We start from the raw sequence: 21492 nt of genomic DNA on the forward strand, positions 1-21492 counted from the left end.
GAGAAAGGAAAAGCCAAGGGTGAAGTGGTGACTGGAGTATAGATTAAAAAATATTTACCTGCCTTAAAAACAGGGCGGGCCGTGGACTGATCACACTACAGAAGAAAGGAATTTATCAGGTAAGCATAAATTATGTTTTCTTCTGTTAAGTGTGATCAGTCCACGGGTCATCATTACTTCTGGGATACCAATACCAAAGCAAAAGTACACGGATGACGGGAGGGATAGGCAGGCTCTTTATACAGAAGGAACCACTGCCTGAAGAACCTTTCTCCCAAAAATAGCCTCCGATGAAGCAAAAGTGTCAAATTTGTAAAATTTGGAAAAAGTATGAAGCGAAGACCAAGTTGCAGCCTTGCAAATCTGTTCAACAGAGGCCTCATTCTTGAAGGCCCAAGTGGAAGCCACAGCTCTAGTAGAATGAGCTGTAATCCTTTCAGGAGGCTGCTGTCCAGCAGTCTCATAAGCTAAACGGATTATGCTACGAAGCCAAAAAGAAAGAGAGGTAGCGGAAGCTTTTTGACCTCTCCTCTGCCCAGAGTAAATGACAAACAGAGAAGACGTTTGTCGAAATTCCTTAGTTGCCTGTAAGTAAAATTTTAGAGCACGGACTACATCCAGGTTGTGCAGTAGACGTTCCTTCTTTGAAGAAGGATTTGGGCATAAAGAAGGAACAACAATCTCTTGATTGATATTCCTGTTAGTAACTACCTTAGGTAAGAACCCAGGTTTAGTACGCAGGACTACCTTATCCGAATGAAAAATCAAATAAGGAGAATCACAATGTAAGGCTGATAATTCAGAGACTCTTCGAGCCGAGGAAATAGCCATTAAAAATAGAACTTTCCAAGATAACAACTTTATATCAATGGAATGAAGGGGTTCAAACGGAACGCCCTGTAAAACATTAAGAACAAGGTTTAAACTCCATGGTGGAGCAACAGTTTTAAACACAGGCTTAATTCTGGCCAAAGCCTGACAAAAAGCCTGGACGTCAGGAACTTCTGACAGACGTTTGTGTAACAGAATGGACAGAGCTGAGATCTGTCCCTTTAATGAACTAGCAGATAAACCCTTTTCTAAACCTTCTTGTAGAAAAGACAATATCCTAGGAATCCTAACCTTACTCCAAGAGTAACCTTTGGATTCACACCAATATAGGTATTTACGCCATATCTTATGGTAAATCTTTCTGGTAACAGGTTTCCTAGCCTGTATTAAGGTATCAATAACTGACTCAGAAAATCCACGTCTTGATAAAATCAAGCGTTCAATTTCCAAGCAGTCAGCTTCAGAGAAGTTAGATTTTGATGTTTGAAGGGACCCTGTATCAGAAGGTCCTGTTTCAGAGGTAGAGACCAAGGTGGACAAGATGACATGTCCACCAGGTCTGCATACCAAGTCCTGCGTGGCCACGCAGGTGCTATTAGAATCACTGATGCTCTCTCTTGTTTGATTCTGGCAATCAATCGAGGAAGCAACGGGAAGGGTGGAAACACGTAAGCCATCCTGAAGTCCCAAAGTGCTGTCAGAGCATCTATCAGGACTGCTCCTGGATCCCTGGATCTGGACCCGTAACGAGGAAGCTTGGCGTTCTGTCGAGACGCCATGAGATCTATCTCTGGTTTGCCCCAACATCGAAGTATTTGGGCAAAGACCTCCGGATGAAGTTCCCACTCCCCCGGATGAAAAGTCTGACGACTTAAGAAATCCGCCTCCCAGTTCTCCACTCCCGGGATGTGGATTGCTGACAGGTGGCAAGAGTGAGACTCTGCCCAGCAAATTATCTTTGATACTTCCATCATAGCTAGGGAGCTTCTTGTCCCTCCCTGATGGTTGATGTAAGCTACAGTCGTGATGTTGTCCGACTGAAACCTGATGAACCCCCGAGTTGTCAACTGGGGCCAAGCCAGGAGGGCATTGAGAACTGCTCTCAATTCCAGAATGTTTATTGGCAGGAGACTCTCCTCCTGACTCCATTGTCCCTGAGCCTTCAGAGAATTCCAGACGGCACCCCAACCTAGAAGGCTGGCGTCTGTTGTTACAATTGTCCAGTCTGGTCTGCTGAATGGCATCCCCCTGGACAGATGTGGCCGAGAAAGCCACCATAGAAGAGAATTTCTGGTCTCTTGATCCAGATTCAGAGAAGGGGATAAGTCTGAGTAATCCCCATTCCACTGACTTAGCATGCACAGTTGCAGTGGTCTGAGGTGTAAGCGTGCAAAGGGTACTATGTCCATTGCCGCTACCATTAAGCCGATTACCTCCATGCATTGAGCCACTGACGGGTGTTGAATGGAATGAAGGGTGCGGCAAGCACTTTGAAGTCTTGTTAGCCTGTCCTCTGTCAGGTAAATCTTCATTTCTACAGAATCTATAAGAGTCCCCAGGAAGGGAACTCTTGTGAGTGGAACGAGTGAACTTTTCTTTTCGTTCACCTTCCATCCATGTGACCTTAGAAATGCCAGCACTAACTCTGTATGAGACTTGGCAGTTTGAAAGCTTGAAGCTTGTATCAGAATGTCGTCTAGGTATGGAGCTACCGAGATTCCCCGCGGTCTTAGTACCGCCAGAAGAGTACCCAGAACCTTTGTGAAGATTCTTGGAGCTGTAGCCAATCCGAATGGAAGAGCCACAAACTGGTAATGCCTGTCTAGGAAGGCAAACCTTAGGTACCGATAATGATCTTTGTGAATCGGTATGTGAAGGTAAGCATCTTTTAAATCTACAGTGGTCATGTATTGACCCTCTTGGATCATAGGTAAAATTGTCCGAATAGTCTCCATCTTGAACGATGGAACTCTTAGGAATTTGTTTAGGATCTTTAAGTCCAGGATTGGTCTGAAAGTTCCCTCTTTTTTGGGAACCACAAACAGATTTGAGTAAAACCCCTGTCCCTGTTCCGATCGTGGAACTGGATGGATTACTCCCATTAACAAGAGCTCTTGTACGCAGCGTAGAAACGCCTCTTTCTTTGTCTGGATTGTTGACAATCTTGACAGATGAAATCTCTCTCTTGGAGGAGAGTATTTGAAGTCCAGAAGGTATCCCTGAGATATTATCTCTAGCGCCCAGGGATCCTGAACATCTCTTGCCCAAGCCTGGGCGAAGAGAGAAAGTCTGCCCCCCACTAGATCCGATCCCGGATCGGGGGCCCTCAATTCATGCTGTTTTAGGGGCAGCAGCAGGTTTCCTAGTCTGCTTGCCCTTGTTCCAGGACTGGTTAGGTTTCCAGCCTTGTCTGTAGCGAGCAACAGCTCCTTCCTGTTTTGGTGCAGAGGAAGTTGATGCTGCTCCTGCTTTGAAATTACGAAAGGAACGAAAATTAGACTGTCTAGTCTTGGCTTTGGCTTTGTCCTGAGGCAGGGCATGGCCTTTACCTCCTGTAATGTCAGCGATAATCTCTTTCAACCCGGGCCCGAATAAGGTCTGCCCTTTGAAAGGTATATTAAGCAATTTAGACTTAGAAGTAACATCAGCTGACCAGGATTTTAGCCACAGCACCCTGCGTGCCTGAATGGCGAATCCTGAATTCTTCGCCGTAAGTTTAGTAAGATGTACTACGGCCTCCGAAATGAATGAATTAGATAGTTTAAGGACTCTAAGCCTGTCCGTAATGTCGTCCAGAGTAGCTGAACCAATGTTCTCTTCCAGAGACTCAATCCAGAATGCCGCTGCAGCCGTGATCGGCGCAATGCATGCAAGGGGTTGCAATATAAAACCTTGTTGAACAAACATTTTCTTAAGGTAACCCTCTAACTTTTTATCCATTGGATCTGAAAAAGCACAGCTATCCTCCACCGGGATAGTGGTACGCTTAGCTAAGGTAGAAACTGCTCCCTCCACCTTAGGGACCGTTTGCCATAAGTCCCTTGTGGTGGCGTCTATTGGAAACATTTTTCTAAATATCGGAGGGGGTGAGAACGGCACACCGGGTCTATCCCACTCCTTAGTAACAATTTCAGTAAGTCTCTTAGGTATAGGAAAAACCTCAGTACTCGTCGGTACCGCAAAATATTTATCCAACCTACACATTTTCTCTGGTATTGCAACTGTGTTACAATCATTCAGAGCCGCTAACACCTCCCCTAGTAATACACGGAGGTTTTCCAGTTTAAATTTAAAATTTGAAATATCTGAATCCAGTCTGTTTGGATCAGAACCGTCACCCACAGAATGAAGTTCTCCGTCCTCATGTTCTGCCACCTGTGACGCAGTGTCTGACATGGCCCTAATATTATCAGCGCACTCTGTTCTCACCCCAGAGTGATCACGCTTACCTCTTAGTTCTGGTAATTTAGCCAAAACCTCAGTCATAACAGTAGCCATATCCTGTAATGTGATTTGTAATGGCCGCCCAGATGTACTCGGCGCTACAATATCACGCACCTCCCTCTGAGCGGGAGATGTAGGTACTGACACGTGAGGCGAGTTAGTCGGCATAACTCTCCCCTCGTTGTTTGGTGAAATTTGTTCAATTTGTACAGATTGACTTTTATTTAAAGTAGCATCAATACAGTTAGTACATAAATTTCTATTGGGCTCCACTTTGGCATTGCAACAAATGACACAGGTATCATCCTCTGAATCAGACATGTTTAACACACTAGCAAATAAACTTGCAACTTGGAAATACAATTCAATTAGAATAATATTAAAACGTACTGTGCCTTTAAGAAGCACAGAAGATCTATGACAGTTGAAAATTAATAAATTGAAACAGTTATAGCCTCAATCCTTGTAAACAACACAACTTTAGCAAAGGTTTAATCCCATTAGCAAAGATAACAAATTCTGAAAGCAGGAAACAAATTACAGAATAAACGTTTTTTATCTCAGTCAAACTATAATTCTCACAGCTCTGCTGAGAGAAATTACCTCCCTCAAAATAAGTTTTGAAGACCCCTGAGCTCTGTAGAGATGAACCGGATCATGCAGGGAATACAATGAGTTGCTGACTGAAATATTTGATGCATAATAAAAGCGCCAAAAAACGGCCCCTCCCCCTCACACACAGCAGTGAGGGAGAACAGAAACTGTCAGAAAAACAGATTAAGCAACTGCCAAGTGGAAAAATAGTGCCCAAACATTTATTCACACAGTACCTCAGCAAATGAAAACGATTTTACATTCCAGCAAAAACGTTAAACATAATCTCTAGTTATTAAACAGCTTTATGTATTTCTTACAGTGTAATTCTAGTGAAGTACCATTCCCCAGAATACTGAAGTGTAAAGTATACATACATGACATTATATCGGTATGGCAGGATTTTCTCATCAATTCCATTGTCAGAAAATAAAAACTGCTACATACCTCTATGCAGATTCATCTGCCCGCTGTCCCCTGATCTGAAGTTTACCTCACTCCTCAGATGGCCGAGAACAGCAATATGATCTTAACTACTCCGGCTAAAATCATAGCAAAACTCTGGTAGATTCTTCTTCAAACTCTGCCAGAGAGGAAATAACACACTCCGGTGCTATTTTAAAATAACAAACTTTTGATTGAAGATATAAAACTAAGTATAATCACCATAGTCCTCTCACACATCCTATCTAGTCGTTGGGTGCAAGAGAATGACTGGGAGTGACGTAGAGGGGAGGAGCTATATGCAGCTCTGCTGGGTGAATCCTCTTGCACTTCCTGTTGGGGAGGAGTAATATCCCAGAAGTAATGATGACCCGTGGACTGATCACACTTAACAGAAGAAAATGTAAAAATAGCCTTGGTCCCAAACGGACAGAAAATGTAAAAGTGCTGTGGTCATTAAGGGGTTAACCAATTATGAGACAAGGCTACTTCATTTTTGGCATTAACCGGTGAAAGCGATATTTAGCGCTCCACTTGTAATCTGGCCCACTGTATTTAACATCACTTTAATTAGTTTCTTGGAGGTCCGTGAGCTTACTGAATCTAGAAATATTCTCCCACACTAATTTGTCTATGCTAAAAGCTATCTTCCATTAAAATTCAATAGTGTTTATCTTAACTAGTAAATGATAGCTTGAAAGAATTGTAATCATTTTGTTCTCTGTAAAATGATATGCTTTGAAAATGCTGTGATTCTTGTGCAGTTATTTTGTCATGCTATGTTTAGTAACTGTATGTACCTATGTGCCTATGTCGCAATACTTTTGTGGGTGACAGTAATTCTGATTATACTGTAAAGTTTTCTCCTCTCCAATGTGTTTCCAATTATACCATTTTGCCTGCTTAACACCTAGATTATAAGTTATGCGCGCTATAGGGAAATTAATGAACGCAACAAAAGTTGTGTTCTTTAACCCTCTATAGCACTGCCATTACAAGTTTTGAAACAGCAGGCTTGTGCGTGCGATATGGTTGCGTTGAGCTCCACACAGCACACAATCCAAGCACTGTTTTGACGTGCTCGTGCACGCTTTCCCCATAGACATCAATGGGGAGAAGGTGTCAGAAAAAAACCTAACACCAAAAAAAAAAACTAATCTAGAATAAACTACCAAAAGCCCTTAAAAGGGCCTTTTGTAGGGCATTGCCCTATGTTAAACAGCTATTTTACCTGAAAAAAATTCAAAGACCCACTAACATTACAATCCCCCTCCCCCCAAACCCTAAAAAAAAACTATCTAAAAAACCTAAGCTATTTGTATGGGCATTGCCCTTAAAAGGGCATTTAGCTCTTTTGCATTGCCCTTAAAAGGGCATTTAGCTTGTTTACGAAAAGCCCAAACCCTAAACTAAAAAAAAAAAACACCCAAAAAACCTTAAAAAACCCTAACACTAACCCCCCGAAGATCCACTTACAGTTGCTGAAGTCCCGCTTGAAGGATCTTAATCCCGGCGGTACCATCTTCATCTACGCGGCAGGCGGCTCCATCTTCATATAGGCGGCTCCATCTTCATCCAGACGGCTCCATCTTCATCCAGACGGCTACTTCTTCATCCAGGCATGATCTTCTATCTTCATCCCAGCGGCGTCTTCTATCTTCATCCCGGCGGCGCAGGAGCGGATCCATCCTGAAACATCTGACATGGAGCATCCTCTTCATACGGTCGCCGCTGTATACTGAATCTTCAATGCAAGGTACGCAATTCAAAATGGCGTCCCTTGCATTCCTATCCGCTGATTTGATTTTGGAAATGCAAATCAGCCAATAGAATGAGAGCTACTGAAATCCTATTGTTTGTTCAAATCAGCCAATAGGATGAGAGCTACTGAAATTCTATTGGCTGAATTGATTAGCCAATAGAATTTCAGTAGCTCTCATCCTATTGCCTGATTTAAACAGCCAATATGATTTCAGTAGTTCTCATCCTATTGGCTGATTTGAATTTTAAAAATCAAATCAGCCAATAGGAATGCAAGGGACACCATTTTGAATAGCGTACCTTGCATTGAAGATTCAGTGTACGGCAGCGACCGTATGAAGAGGATGCTCCGCACTGGATGTCTTCAGGATGGATCCACTCCGTACTGCCGGGATGAGGATAGAAGAAGACGCTGGGATGAAGACAGAATATGCCGTCTGGATCAAGATGGAGCCGCCTGGGTGAAGATGGAGCTGCCGGGATGAAGATCCTTCAAGCGGGACTTCAGCCACTATAAGTGGATCTTCAGGGGTTAGTGTTAGGATTTTTTAATGTTTTTTAGGTGTTTTTTTTTTAGTTTAGGGTTTGGGCTTTTCGTAAACAAGCTAAATGCCCTTTTTAAGGGCAATTCCCATACAAATGCCCTTTTCAGGGCAATGGCTTGCAGAGGTTTTTGTTAGAATTAGTTTTTTTTTTATTTTGTGGGGTTGGTTGGGTGGTGGGTATTACTGTTGGGGGGGTCTTTGCATTTTTTTTATAGGTAAAAGAGCTGTTTAACTTAGGGCAATGCCCTACAAAAGGCCCTTTTAAGGGCTATTGGCAGTTTAATGTAGGCTAGGGTTTTTTTTTTTTTTTTTTTGGGTGTTTTTTTTTTATTTTTATAGGGCTATTAGATTAGGTGTAATTGTTTTTTATTTTTGATAATTTCGTTTGTTATTTGACGTAATTTAGTGTTTGTTATTTTTTGTAATTTAGTCTTTTTTTATTATTTTTAATTAGAAACGGCCAGATTCCGAGTTTTGCAGTAAGAGGAGTGCGTTGCTAACTTGCACGTTATTGTCACTGCTGGTATTACAGGTTTTCATAAACCCAGCATTAAAATTCAAGAAGTGAGTGTAGAGCAAAATTGAGCTCCATACCGCACTCCAATACCAGCGCTGCTTAAGTCAGCGGTGAGCTGGTTGTACGTGCTTGTGCACGATTTCCCCATAGACATCAATGGGGAGAGCCAGATGAAAAAAAGTCTAACACCTGCAATAAAGCAGCATAAAGCTCCGTAACGCAGCCCCATTGATTCCTAAGGAGAAACAAAGTTTATGTTTACACCTAACACCCTAACATGAACCCCAAGTCTAAACACCCCCAATCTTACACTTATTAACCCATAATCTGCCGCCCCCGACATCGCCGACACCTACATTATACTTATTAACCACTAATCCGCTCCGGACATCGCCGCCACTACAATAAACATATTAACCCCTAAACCGCCGCACTCCCGCATCGCAAACATTAGTTAAATATTATTAACCCCTAATCTGCCGCCCCTAACATCGCTGCCACTATACTAAAGTTACTAACCCCTAAACCTAAGTCTAACCCTAACAATAACACCCCCTAACAGCCAATAGGATTTTTTCAACCTTAATTCCAATTGGCTGATAGAATTCTATCAGCCAATCGGAATCTAAGGGATGGCATCTTGGATGACGTCACCTAAAGGAACCTTCACTTGTTGGGTAGTCGTCAGAAGAAGAGGATGCTCTGCGCCAGATGTCTTGACGATGGACCCGCTCCGCATTGGAAGGATAAAGATAGAAGATGCCGTCTGGATGAAGTCTTCTGCCCGTCTGGAGGACCACTTCTCCCGGCTTCGTTGAGGACTTCTTGCCGCTTCGCTGAGGACTTCTCCCAGCTTCGTTGAGGATGGATGTCGGCTCTTCAAAACTGTAAGTTGATCTTCAGGGGTTAGTGTTAGTTTTTTAAGGGTTTATTTGGTGGGTTTTATTTTTAGGTTAGGGCTTTGGGCTGCAATAGTGCTAAATGCCCTATTAAGGGAAATGCCCATCCAAATGCCCTTTTCAGGGCAATGGGGAGCTTAGGTTTTTTTAGTTAGGGTTTTATTTGGGGGGTTGGTTGTGTGGGTGGTGGATTTTACTGTTGGGGGGTTGCTTGTATTTTTTTTTTACAGGTAAAAGAGCTGATTTCTTTGGGGCAATGCCCCGCAAAAGGCCCTTTTTAATTGGTAGTTTAGTTTATGCTAGGGTTTTTTTTATTTGGGGGGGGGGGGGGTTATTTTGATAGGGCTATTAGATTAGGTGTAATTAGTTTAAATATCTTATAATTTGTTTTTTATTTTGTGTAATTTAGTGTTTGTTTTTTTAATTTAGGTAATTCTATTTAATTTAGTTAATTGTATTTAATTTAGGTAATTTATTTAATTGTAGTGTAAGGTTAGGTGTTAGTGTAAGACAGGTTAGGTTTTATTTTACAGGTAAATTTGTATTTATTTTAGCTAGGTAGTTATTAAATAGTTAATAACTATTTAGTAACTATTCTACCTAGTTAAAATAAATACAAACTTGCCTGTAAAATAAAAATAAACCCTAAGCTAGATACAATGTAACTATTAGTTATATTGTAGCTAGCTTAGGGTTTATTTTATAGGTAAGTATTTAGTTTTAAATAGGAATTATTTAGTTATTAATTGTAGTTTTTATTTAGATTTATTTTAACTATATTTAAGTTAGGTGGTGTTAGGGTTAGACTTAGGTTTAGGGGTTAATAAATTTAGTATAGTGGTGGCGACGTTGGGGGCCGCAGATTAGGAGTTAATAAATGTAGGTAGGTGGCGGCTATGTTAGGGACAGCAGATTAGGGGTTACTAATATTTAACTAGTGTTTGCGAGGCAGGAGTGCGGCGGTATCGGGGTTAATATGTTTATTATAGTGGCGGTGATGTCCGGAGCGGCAGATTACGGGGTTAATAATTTTATTTTAGTGTTTGCGATGCGGGAGGGCCTCGGTTTAGGGGTTAATAGGTAGTTTATGGATGTTAGTGTACTTTTTACCACTTTAGTTATGAGTTTTATGCTACAGCTTTGTAGTGTAAAACTCATAACTACTGACTTTAGAATGCGTTACGAATCTTGCGGGATAGGCTGTACAGCTCACTTTTTGGCCTAAAAAAAAAGCTTGTAATATCGGCGCTATGGAAGTCTCATTGAAAATAGACTATATGCAAATTGCGTAAGTTAATTTGTGGTACGGACAAAAAAGTGTGCGGTACAGCTGTACCTACAAGACTCGTAATAGCAGCGGTATTAAAAAAGCAGCGTTATGAGCCTTAACGCTGCCTTTTTACTCATAACGCAAAACTTGTAATCTAGCCGATAGTTTGTAATTTAGTAGTGTTAGGATTTTTTTGATGTGTAATATAGTTTGTTTAATTGGTAGTTAGTTTAATTTTAGTTTAATAGTTATATTAGTTTAATTGTTAGTTTAAACTTAGTTTTTTTAATTGGACAGGTAAGTTTTAATTTAATTTAAGATAGGGAAATTGTAATTTTAATATAAAGTTAGGGGGGGGCGTTAGGTTTAGGGGTTACTAGTTGAGATTAGTTTATTGCGATGTGGGGGGCTTTCGGTTTAGGGGTTAAAAGTTTAATTTAGTATATTTTGTTGTGGGGGGCTTGCGCTTAAGGGGTTAATAGGTTTATTATAGTGGTGGCAGTGTAGGGCTTAATAACTTAAGCGATGTGGGTGGACGGCAGATTAGGGGTTAATAATATTTAAACAGTGTTTGCGATGTGAGAGGGCAGCGGTTTAGGGGTTAATAAGTTAAGTATTGTGGCGGAGATGTTGGGGAGCGGCGGAATAGGGTTTATTAATTTTCATTAGTGGCAGCGATGTCGGGAGCGGCAGATTAGGGGTTAATAAGTTTATTATAGTATTTGCAATGAGGGAGGGCCTCAGTTTAGGGGTTAATAGGTAGTTTATGGGTGTTAGTGTACTTTGTAACAGTTTAGTTATGAGTTTTATGTAACAGTTTTGTAGAGTAAAACTCATAACTACTGCTTTTAGATTGCGAAGCGTATCGTGTCGGTATAGGCTGTAACGCAAGCTTTTTAGCCTCACCGCAAAACTTGTAATGGCTGCGCTATGGAAGTCCCATGAAAAAACGTCATTTTTATGTATGCGGGACTGATGTTGCGTTACAGGCTAAAAGGCTTGCAGTACAGCTATACCGACAAGACTTGTAATGGCTACGGTGCTGTTTTAACGCTGAAATTACAATTTTTTCAGCGTTAAAACATGAACGAACAACTTGTAATCTAGGTGAATGTGTATTATATTAATTACACATAATTAATTTATCTTTGTTTTGTTATATAAAGTAACTAAATAACTGATTTTGTTTGTTGAAACTACCACATATATTTAATATTTCAGTGCAGAATTATTGGGTATTAAAAATGTCAAAAAACATAATTTATGCTTACCTGATAAATTTATTTCTCTTGTAGTGTGTTCAGTCCACGGGTCATCCATTACTTATGGGATATATTCTCCTTCCCAACAGGAAGTTGCAAGAGGATCACCCAAGCAGAGCTGCTATATAGCTCCTCCCCTCACATGTCATATCCAGTCATTCGACCGAAACAAGACGAGAAAGGAGAAACTATAGGGTGCAGTGGTGACTGAAGTTTTAATTAAAATTTAGAACTGCCTCAAAAAGACAGGGTGGGCCGTGGACTGAACACACTACAAGAGAAATAAATTTGTCAGGTAAGCATAAATTATGTTTTCTCTTGTTAAGTGTGTTCAGTCCACGGGTCATCCATTACTTATGGGATACCAATACCAAAGCTAAAGTACACGGATGATGGGAGGGACAAGGCAGGAACATTAAACAGAAGGAACCACTGCCTGTAGAACCTTTCTCCCAAAAACAGCCTCCGAAGAAGCAAAAGTGTCAAATTTGTAAAATTTTGAAAAGGTATGAAGTGAAGACCAAGTTGCAGCCTTGCAAATCTGTTCAACAGAGGCCTCATTCTTAAAGGCCCAGGTGGAAGCCACAGCTCTAGTGGAATGAGCTGTAATTCTTTCAGGGGGCTGCTGTCCAGCAGTCTCATAGGCTAAACGAATTATGCTACGAAGCCAAAAAGAGAGAGAGGTGGCCGAAGCCTTTTGACCTCTCCTCTGTCCAGAATAAACGACAAACAGAGAAGAAGTTTGCCGAAAATCTTTAGTTGCCTGTAAGTAGAACTTCAGGGCACGGACTACATCCAGATTATGCAAAAGACGTTCCTTCTTTGAAGAAGGATTAGGACATAATGATGGAACAACAATCTCTTGATTGATATTCCTGTTAGAAACTACCTTAGGTAAAAACCCAGGTTTAGTACGCAGAACTACCTTGTCTGAATGAAAAATCAGATAAGGAGAATCACAATGTAAGGCAGATAACTCAGAGACTCTTCGAGCCGAGGAAATAGCCATCAAAAACAGAACTTTCCAAGATAACAGCTTAATATCAATGGAATGAAGGGGTTCAAACGGAACACCTTGAAGAACTTTAAGAACTAAGTTTAAGCTCCAACAGTCTTAAACACAGGCTTAATCCTAGCTAAAGCCTGACAAAAAGCCTGAACGTCTGGAACTTCTGCCAGACGTTTGTGTAAAAGAATAGACAGAGCAGAAATCTGTCCCTTTAACGAACTAGCAGATAAACCCTTTTCTAAACCCTCTTGTAGAAAAGACAATATCCTAGGAATCTTGACCTTACTCCATGAGTAACTCTTGGATTCACACCAGTATAAATATTTACGCCATATCTTATGGTAAATTTTTCTGGTAACAGGTTTCCGAGCCTGTATTAATGTATCAATAACCGACTCCGAGAAACCACGCTTTGATAGAATCAAGCGTTCAATCTCCATGCAGTCAGCCTCAGAGAAATTAGGCTTGGATGGTTGAAAGGACCCTGAATTAGAAGGTCCTGCCTCAGAGGCAGAGACCATGGTGGACAGGACGACATGTCCACTAGGTCTGCATACCAGGTTCTGCGTGGCCACGCAGGCGCTATCAAAATCACTGATGCTCTCTCCTGTTTGATCCTGGCAATCAATCGAGGCAGCAACGGAAACGGAGGAAACACATAAGCCATCTTGAAACCCCAAGGGGCTGCTAGAGCATCTATCAGCACCGCTACCGGGTCCCTGGATCTGGATCCGTAACAAGGAAGCTTGGCGTTCTGGTGAGACGCCATGAGATCCAGTTCTGGTTTGCCCCAACGATGAATCAGTTGAGCAAAGACCTCCGGATGAAGTTCCCACTCCCCCGGATGAAAAGTCTGGCGACTTAGAAAGTCCGCCTCCCAGTTCTCCACGCCTGGGATGTGGATCGCTGACAGGTGGCAAGAGTGAGACTCTGCCCAGCGAATTATCTTGGAGACTTCTAACATCGCTAGGGAACTCCTGGTTCCCCCTTGATGGTTGATGTAAGCCACAGTCGTGATGTTGTCCGACTGAAATCTGATGAACCTCAGTGTTGCTAACTGAGGCCAAGCTAGAAGAGCATTGAATATTGCTCTTAACTCCAGAATATTTATTGGGAGGAGTTTCTCCTCCTGAGTCCACGATCCCTGAGCCTTCAGGGAGTTCTAGACTGCGCCCCAGCCTAGTAGGCTGGCATCTGTTGTTACAATCATCCAATCTGGCCTGCGAAAAGTCATTCCTTTGGACAGATGAACCCACGACACCAGAAGAGAATCTCTGGCCTCCTGGTCCAGATTCAGTAGAGGGGACAGATCTGAATAATCCCCATTCCACTGACTTAGCATGCATAATTGCAGTGGTCTGAGATGCAGGCGCGCAAAGGGCACTATGTCCATTGCCGCGACCATTAAGCCGATTACTTCCATGCACTGAGCTACTGATGGCCTTGGAATGGAATGAATGGAATGAAGGACACGGCAAGCATTTAGAATCTTTGATAACCTGGACTCCGTCAGGTAAATCTTCATCTCTACAGAATCTATCAGAGTCCCTAGAAAAGGAACCCTTGTGAGTGGTAACAGAGAACTCTTATCCCTGAGATATGATCTCCAACATCCAGGGATCCTGGACATCTCTTGCCCAAGCCTGGGCGAAGAGAGAGAGTCTGCCCCCCACTAGATCCGTTTCCGGATAGGGGGCCCTTCCTTCATGCTGTCTTAGGGGCAGAAGTAGGCTTTCTGGCCTGCTTGCCCTTGTTCCAGGATTGGTTGCTTTTCCAACCCTGTCTGTAACGAGCAGCAGTTCCTTCCTGTTTTGGAGTGGAGGAAGTTGATGCTGCTCCTGCCTTGAAATTACGAAAGGCACGAAAATTAGACTGTTTGGCCTTTGATTTGGCCCTATCCTGAGGAAGGGAGTGACCCTTACCTCCAGTAATGTCAGCAATAATTTCTTTCAAGCCGGGCCCGAATAAGGTTTGCCCTTTGAAAGGAATATTAAGCAATTTAGATTTAGAAGTCACATCTGCTGACCAGGATTTAAGCCATAGCGCTCTGCGCGCCTGGATGGCAAATCCTGAGTTCTTAGCCGTTAGTTTGGTTAAGTGCACAACGGCGTCCGAAACAAATGCATTAGCTAGCTTAAGTGCTTTAAGCTTGTTCATGATCTCATCCAATGGTGCTGTGCGAATAGCCTCTTCTAGAGACTCAAACCAGAAAGCTGCCGCAGCAGTGACGGGCGCAATGCATGCAAGGGGCTGTAATATAAAACCTTGTTGAACAAACATTTTCTTAAGGTAACCTTCTAATTTTTTATACATTGGATCTGAGAAAGCACAACTATCCTCCACCGGGATAGTGGTGCGCTTAGCTAAAGTAGAAACTGCTCCCTCCACCTTAGGGACCGTCTGCCATAAGTCTCATGTGGTAGCGTCTATTGGGAACATTTTTCTAAATATCGGAGGAGGGGAAAAGGGCACACCGGGTCTATCCCACTCCTTGCTAATAATCTCTGTAAGCCTTTTAGGTATAGGAAAAACGTCAGTACACACCGGCACCGCATAGTATTTATCCAGCCTACATAACTTCTCTGGGATTGCGACCGTGTCACAATCATTCAGAGCTGCTAACACCTCCCCTAGCAATACACGGAGGTTCTCAAGCTTAAATTTAAAATTTGAAATTTCTGAATCCGGTCTCCCTGGATCAGATCCGTCACCCACAGAATGAAGCTCTCCGTCCTCATGTTCTGCAAATTGTGACGCAGTATCGGACATGGCTCTCGTGTCATCAGCGCGCTCTGTCCTTAACCCAGAGCTATCGCCCTTGCCTCTTAACTCAGGCAAATTAGATAATACTTCTTTCATAACATTAGCCATATCTTGCAAAGTGATTTGTAAGGGCCTTGATGTACTTGGCGCCACAACATCACGCACCTCCTGAGCGGGAGGCGCAGGTACTGACACGTGAGGAGAGTTAGGCGGCATAACTTCCCCCTCGATGTCTGGTGATAATTTCTTTACCGGTAAAGACTGACCTTTATTTAAAGTAATATCAATACAATTGGTACACATATTTCTATTGGGCTCCACATTGGCTTTTAAACATAATGAACAAGCAGATTCATCTGTATCAGACATGTTTAAACAGACTAGCAAAAGGATGATTAACCCCTTAATACCCAAAAACGGATAATCAATTTAACAGGTAACGTTTTTATCACAGTCAAACACACTGTCACAGGTCTGCTGTGACTGATTACCTCCCTCAAATATAAATTTTGAAGACCCCTGAGCTCTCTGGAGACGTCCTGGATCAAGGAGGAAGAAACAGGAAGACTATGATTGAATTTTAACTGCGCAACAAGGCGCTAACAAAAAGCCCCTCCCACTCATATTACAACAGTGGGAGACCAGCTATAACGGTTTCTATGCAGAAATATACATTAGCCATGTGGAAAAAATCATGCCCCAAGAGATTTATCACCAAAGTACCTCACAAAACGATTAACATGCCAGTAAACGTTTTAAAAAACAACATTTCAGCTGTTGTGTAAAGTTATCACTAAGCCTGCTACCAGTCACTTCTACTGCAGTTAAGGCTCATACATTATTTCAGTATTAACAGTATTTTTTCAGTCAAATTCTATTCCCTAGCAAATAACTCTACTGTGCATACATTTACCAGCCTGATACCAGTCGCTACTACTGCATTTTAGGCTGTACTTACATCATATGGGTATCGGCAGTGTTTTCTTAGTCAATTCCATTCCTAGAAAATATTTTACTGCACATACCTCATTTGCAGGGGACCCCGCATGCTATTCCCTTTTCTGAAGTTACCCCACTCCTCAGAATGTGCGAGAACAGCCAGTGGATCTTAGTTACGTCTGCTAAGATCATAGAAAACGCAGGCAGATTCTTCTTCTAAATACTGCCTGAGAGAAAAAACAGCACACTCCGGTGCCATTTAAAATAACAAACTTTTGATTGAAGAATAATTAAGTAAAAAAATCCTAACTCCTCTCACGACCTCCTTCTTTGTTGAGAGTTGCAAGAGAATGACTGGATATGACATGTGAGGGGAGGAGCTATATAGCAGCTCTGCTTGGGTGATCCTCTTGCAACTTCCTGTTGGGAAGGAGAATATATCCCTTAAGTAATGGATGACCCGTGGACTGAACACACTTAACAAGAGAAAGAGGCTACAGTAGAATAAATAATTTTGAAAGAGAAACTTGTTTTATGGAATTTTACTTAAAGAGAAAGAGGGAAGCATAAAGATTAACTGATATTTGAGAGAAAGTCAGTGAGAGAAAGATGATAAAGACTCTGTAGTATATCACATTTTACTCACCTTATGCTATAAAGAACGTTGCCATTCTTGAAGATCCTTAGTAGTTTGTTGTCAGTGGTGATTTCATGGAAATTAGCACCCTTTTCATTAGCAAAGAAGAGATCAGGCTTCCAAATGGAATCCAACATAGAAGGGTCCAAATCCAGAGAATCATCTGGGTATTCACTGTAAGCTAAACGGGGATCATTCCACTGCTGCCGTAGGAAAATATTTAGCCTATAGTCCTAAAATGACAGAAGAATATGGGCTTTCATTAGTACATGCTACATAAAGGTTCCTTTTTAAATACCATTGGGGTACATTACAATCCATTAGAAAAGCGTAGCTCAGTTTTTTTCAACATCTTTGGCTTTTAAATGGACATTAAGTGCTAAATATGTGTTTTTAAGCATAGTATTAAGGTTATTCCCCGCTTCCCACTAGTTATGGGTGCCGCCATGTTGAAATCTAGCTTTCAGAGCTGAAGTGTATGCACATGTGCAGCAACTCTCCTTCAGATACCTGCAGAGTAACCTAAGTTCCAATATGGCAGCACCCATGATTAGAGGGAGTTGCATGAAATAAATGTATTGTTTAGTGTCCCATTAAGGTCTATAGCAATTTTGTTCATTGTTTATATGATAAGGTTTTCTAAAGGATTAAAATATGTCCCACTGTTTTTTACATATGAAATTTTGCCTTAATATCATCATATGCATTATACCTCTAATTCATACAGTATATTGGTTCTACTAAATGAAAAATTGTCATATGCAGATAAATAAATCATGGAATATCTAGTGACAAGTCTGCATCAAAACAATGTTATGTCTGCACAGCACCAAAATAAAATGTTCATGTAAACAATAGCTGGGATTCCTATAAATAAAAATTTCCATACAAACGTGTTTTTTTTTTTTTTTTACTAATTTAATTAGACATTCTAATCTAGAAAATCAATTGCCATTTGAATTAGAAAAAAAAACTCTATTGAGTTAGAAAAATATATTACAACAAATTGTAGTTAAAAAAACATTCCAAGCAAACAAAAACCTAAACCAAACATGGGTATTACTGGCTTTCCAAGCAAAAACAGTTTTTTAACAGATTCAATAAAATTTGAAAATTAGGTGAAAAAGCTACCAGAGAGGTTTTCATATGGATTAGAATTTTGTTGTAGAATTTTCCCAATGCAATATCCTTTCTCATTGATAAATACTTCTACAGGCATCAATGATTAAAAAATTATTTCAGTACAATAAAAATTCTTAATTTACACTCCCATAATTGATTTCTTTCATGTAATTGGCAAGAGTCCATGAGCTAGTTACGTATGGGATATACAATCCTACCAGGAGGGGCAAAGTTTCCCAAACCTCAAAATGCCTATAAATACACCCCTCACCACACCCACAATTCAGTTTTACAAACTTTGCCTCCTATGGAGGTGGTGAAGTAAATTTGTGCTAAGATTTCTACGTTGACATGCGCTTCTCAGCATTTTGAAGCCCGATACAGGGAATGTCAGAGGGATGTGGAGAGTATTACCTATTGAATGCAATGATTTTCTTAATGGGGGACTTTTTCATAGGTTCTCTGTTATCGGTCATAGAGATTTATCTCATACCTCCCTTTTCAGATTGACGATATACTCTCATATACCATTACCTCTACTGATAACTGTTTCAGTACGGGTTTGGCTATCTGCTATATGTGGATGGGTGTCTTTGGGTAAGTATGTTTTTATTTCTTAAGACACCTCAGCTATGGTTTGGCACTTTATGCATTTATATCAAGTTCTAAATATATGTATTGTACTTATATTTGCTATGAGTCAGGTTCATGTATTTCCTTTTGCAGATTGTCAGTTTCATATTTGGGAAAGTTAATATTGAGAAATATTTTTCTTACCTGTGGTTTAGTCTTTTTTTCAATTGACTACTTGTTCAAATTGTGGGCTTTCTTAGGCTTGCGGGTGCGCTAAATACTACACTTTATTGCGTCATTTCCGGACATGGTTACGTTGTGCGTCATACTTGGCGCCAAACTTTTTTCATTATTTATTGCCCCATTGCTTTTGCCTCTTGTCTTTTGCTATGTCAGAGGGCTATGCTATTTGCTTTTTTTCCCATTAATGAAACTGTCATATAAGGAAATTGATAATTTTGCTTTATATGTTGTTTTTTTCTTTTACATTTTGCAAGATGACTCAATCTGATCCTGCCTCAGAAGTTTCAGCTGGAACTTTGCTGCCTGACATTGGTTCTACCAAAGCTAAGTGCATTTGTTGTAAAATTGTGGAGATTGTATCTCCAAATGTCATTTGTAATAGTTGTCATGATTTTTTCACATGCAGATTGAGTTTCCATCTGTAATAGTACATTGCCGGTTGCAGTTCCCTCAACTTCTAATGTAAATGATAGACCTATGAATTTTAAAGAATTTGTTACTGATTCTATTCAGAAGGCTTTGTCTGCATTTCCACCTTCTAATAAGCGTAAGAGGTCTTTTAAAACTTCTCATAAAGTTGATGAAATTTCAAATGACCGACAGCATAATGAATTATCCACCTCTGATGAGGATCTATCTGATTCAGAAGATCCTTTCTCAGACATTGACACTGACAAAACTACTTATTTATTTAAAATAGAATATATGCATTCTTTGGTACTCCTTTTAATCATTCTGCAAGGTTTAAAACATTGTATCCTTTACCAGCTATTGCATCTTATCTAAGGAAAGCCTATTTATATTCAGGTCATCTTCTTAGGCCTGCAATTACTTTGGCTGATGTTGCAGCTGCTTCAACTTTTTGGTTGGAGAATTTAGCGCAACAAGAATTGGATTCTGACATATCTAGCATTGTTCGCTTACTGCAACATGCTAATCATTTTATTTGTGATGCCATTTTTGATATTATCAAAATTGATGTTAGGTCCATGTCATTAGCTATTTTAGCTAGAAGAGCCTTGTGGCTTAAATCTCGAAATGCTGATATGACATCTAAGTCTAGATTGCTATCTCTTTCTTTCCAAGGTAATAATTTATTTGGTTCTCAGTTGGATTCTATTATTTCAACTGTTACTGGGGGGAAAGGAGTTTTTTTCCTCAGGATAAAAAACCTAAGGGTAAATCTAAGGCTTCTAATCGTTTTCGTTCCTTTCGTCAAAATAAGGAACAAAAACTTAATCCTTCCCCCAAAGAATCTGTTTCTAATTAGAAGCCTTCCTCAAATTGGAATAAATCCAAGCCTTTTAAGAAACCAAAGTCAGCCCCTAAGTCCGCATGAAGGTGCGACCCTCATTCCAGCTCAGCTGGTAGGGGGCAGATTAAGGTTAAGGATTCTTTCATGTAATTAGCAAGAGTCCATGAGCTAGTGACGTATGGGATATACATTCCTACCAGGAGGGGCAAAGTTTCCCAAACCTTAAAATGCCTATAAATACACCCCTCACCACACCCACAAATCAGTTTTACAAACTTTGCCTCCTATGGAGGTGGTGAACTAAGTTTGTGCTAGATTCTACGTTGATATGCGCTCCGCAGCAGGTTGGAGCCCGGTTTTCCTCTCAGCGTGCAGTGAATGTCAGAGGGATGTGAGGAGAGTATTGCCTATTTGAATGCAGTGATCTCCTTCTACGGGGTCTATTTCATAGGTTCTCTGTTATCGGTCGTAGAGATTCATCTCTTACCTCCCTTTTCAGATCGACGATATACTCTTATATATATACCATTACCTCTGCTGATTTTCGTTTCAGTACTGGTTTGGCTTTCTACAACATGTAGATGAGTGTCCTGGGGTAAGTAAGTCTTATTTTCTGTGACACTCTAAGCTATGGTTAGGCACTTTTTTATAAAGTTCTAAATATATGTATTCAAACATTTATTTGCCTTGACTCAGGATGTTCAACATTCCTTATTTTCAGACAGTCAGTTTCATATTTGGGATAATGCATTTGAATCAATCATTTTTTCTTACCTTAAAAAATTTGACTTTTTCCCTGTGGGCTGTTAGGCTCGCGGGGGCTGAAAATGCTTCATTTTATTGCGTCATTCTTGGCGCGGACTTTTTTGGCGCAAAATTTTTTTTTCTGTTTCCAGCGTCATACGTGTCGCCGGAAGTTGCGTCATTTTTTGACGTTTTTTTGCGTCAAAAGTGTCGGCGTTCCGGATGTGGCGTCATTTTTGGCGCCAAATAATGTGGGCGTCTTATTTGGCTCTAAAAAATATGGGCGTCATTTTTGTCTCCACATTATTTAAGTCTCATTATTTATTGCTTCTGGTTGCTAGAAGCTTGTTCACTGGCATTTTTTCCCATTCCTGAAACTGTCATTTAAGGAATTTGATCAATTTTGCTTTATATGTTGTTTTTTCTATTACATATTGCAAGATGTTCCACGTTGCAACTGAGTCAGAAGATACTTCAGGAAAATCGCTGCCCGGTGCTGGAGCTACCAAGCTAAGTGTATCTGCTATAAACTTTTGGTATCTGTTTCTCCAGCTGTTGTTTGTATTGCATGTCATGACAAACTTATTAATGCAGATAAAATTTCCTTTAGTACTGTTACATTACCTGTTGCTGTTCCGTC

At 40.7% G+C, this 21492-nt stretch overlaps 1 protein-coding gene across 1 annotated transcript in view; it reads right to left on the reverse strand.

The window, feature by feature from the left end:
* The window catches only part of GLRA1 (glycine receptor alpha 1), a gene marked incomplete at its 5' end in the record, with an annotated part of 351072 nt that overhangs the window by 129837 nt on the left and 199743 nt on the right, over positions 1–21492 (reverse strand). The window contains one exon of the mRNA XM_053718691.1: positions 16925–17148. Coding sequence (XP_053574666.1) covers positions 16925–17148 — 224 coding nt within the window. The remainder of the gene's footprint in view (positions 1–16924; positions 17149–21492) is intronic.

This window comes from Bombina bombina, chromosome 6 (assembly GCF_027579735.1).
Source record: "Bombina bombina isolate aBomBom1 chromosome 6, aBomBom1.pri, whole genome shotgun sequence".
NCBI lineage: Eukaryota > Metazoa > Chordata > Amphibia > Anura > Bombinatoridae > Bombina > Bombina bombina.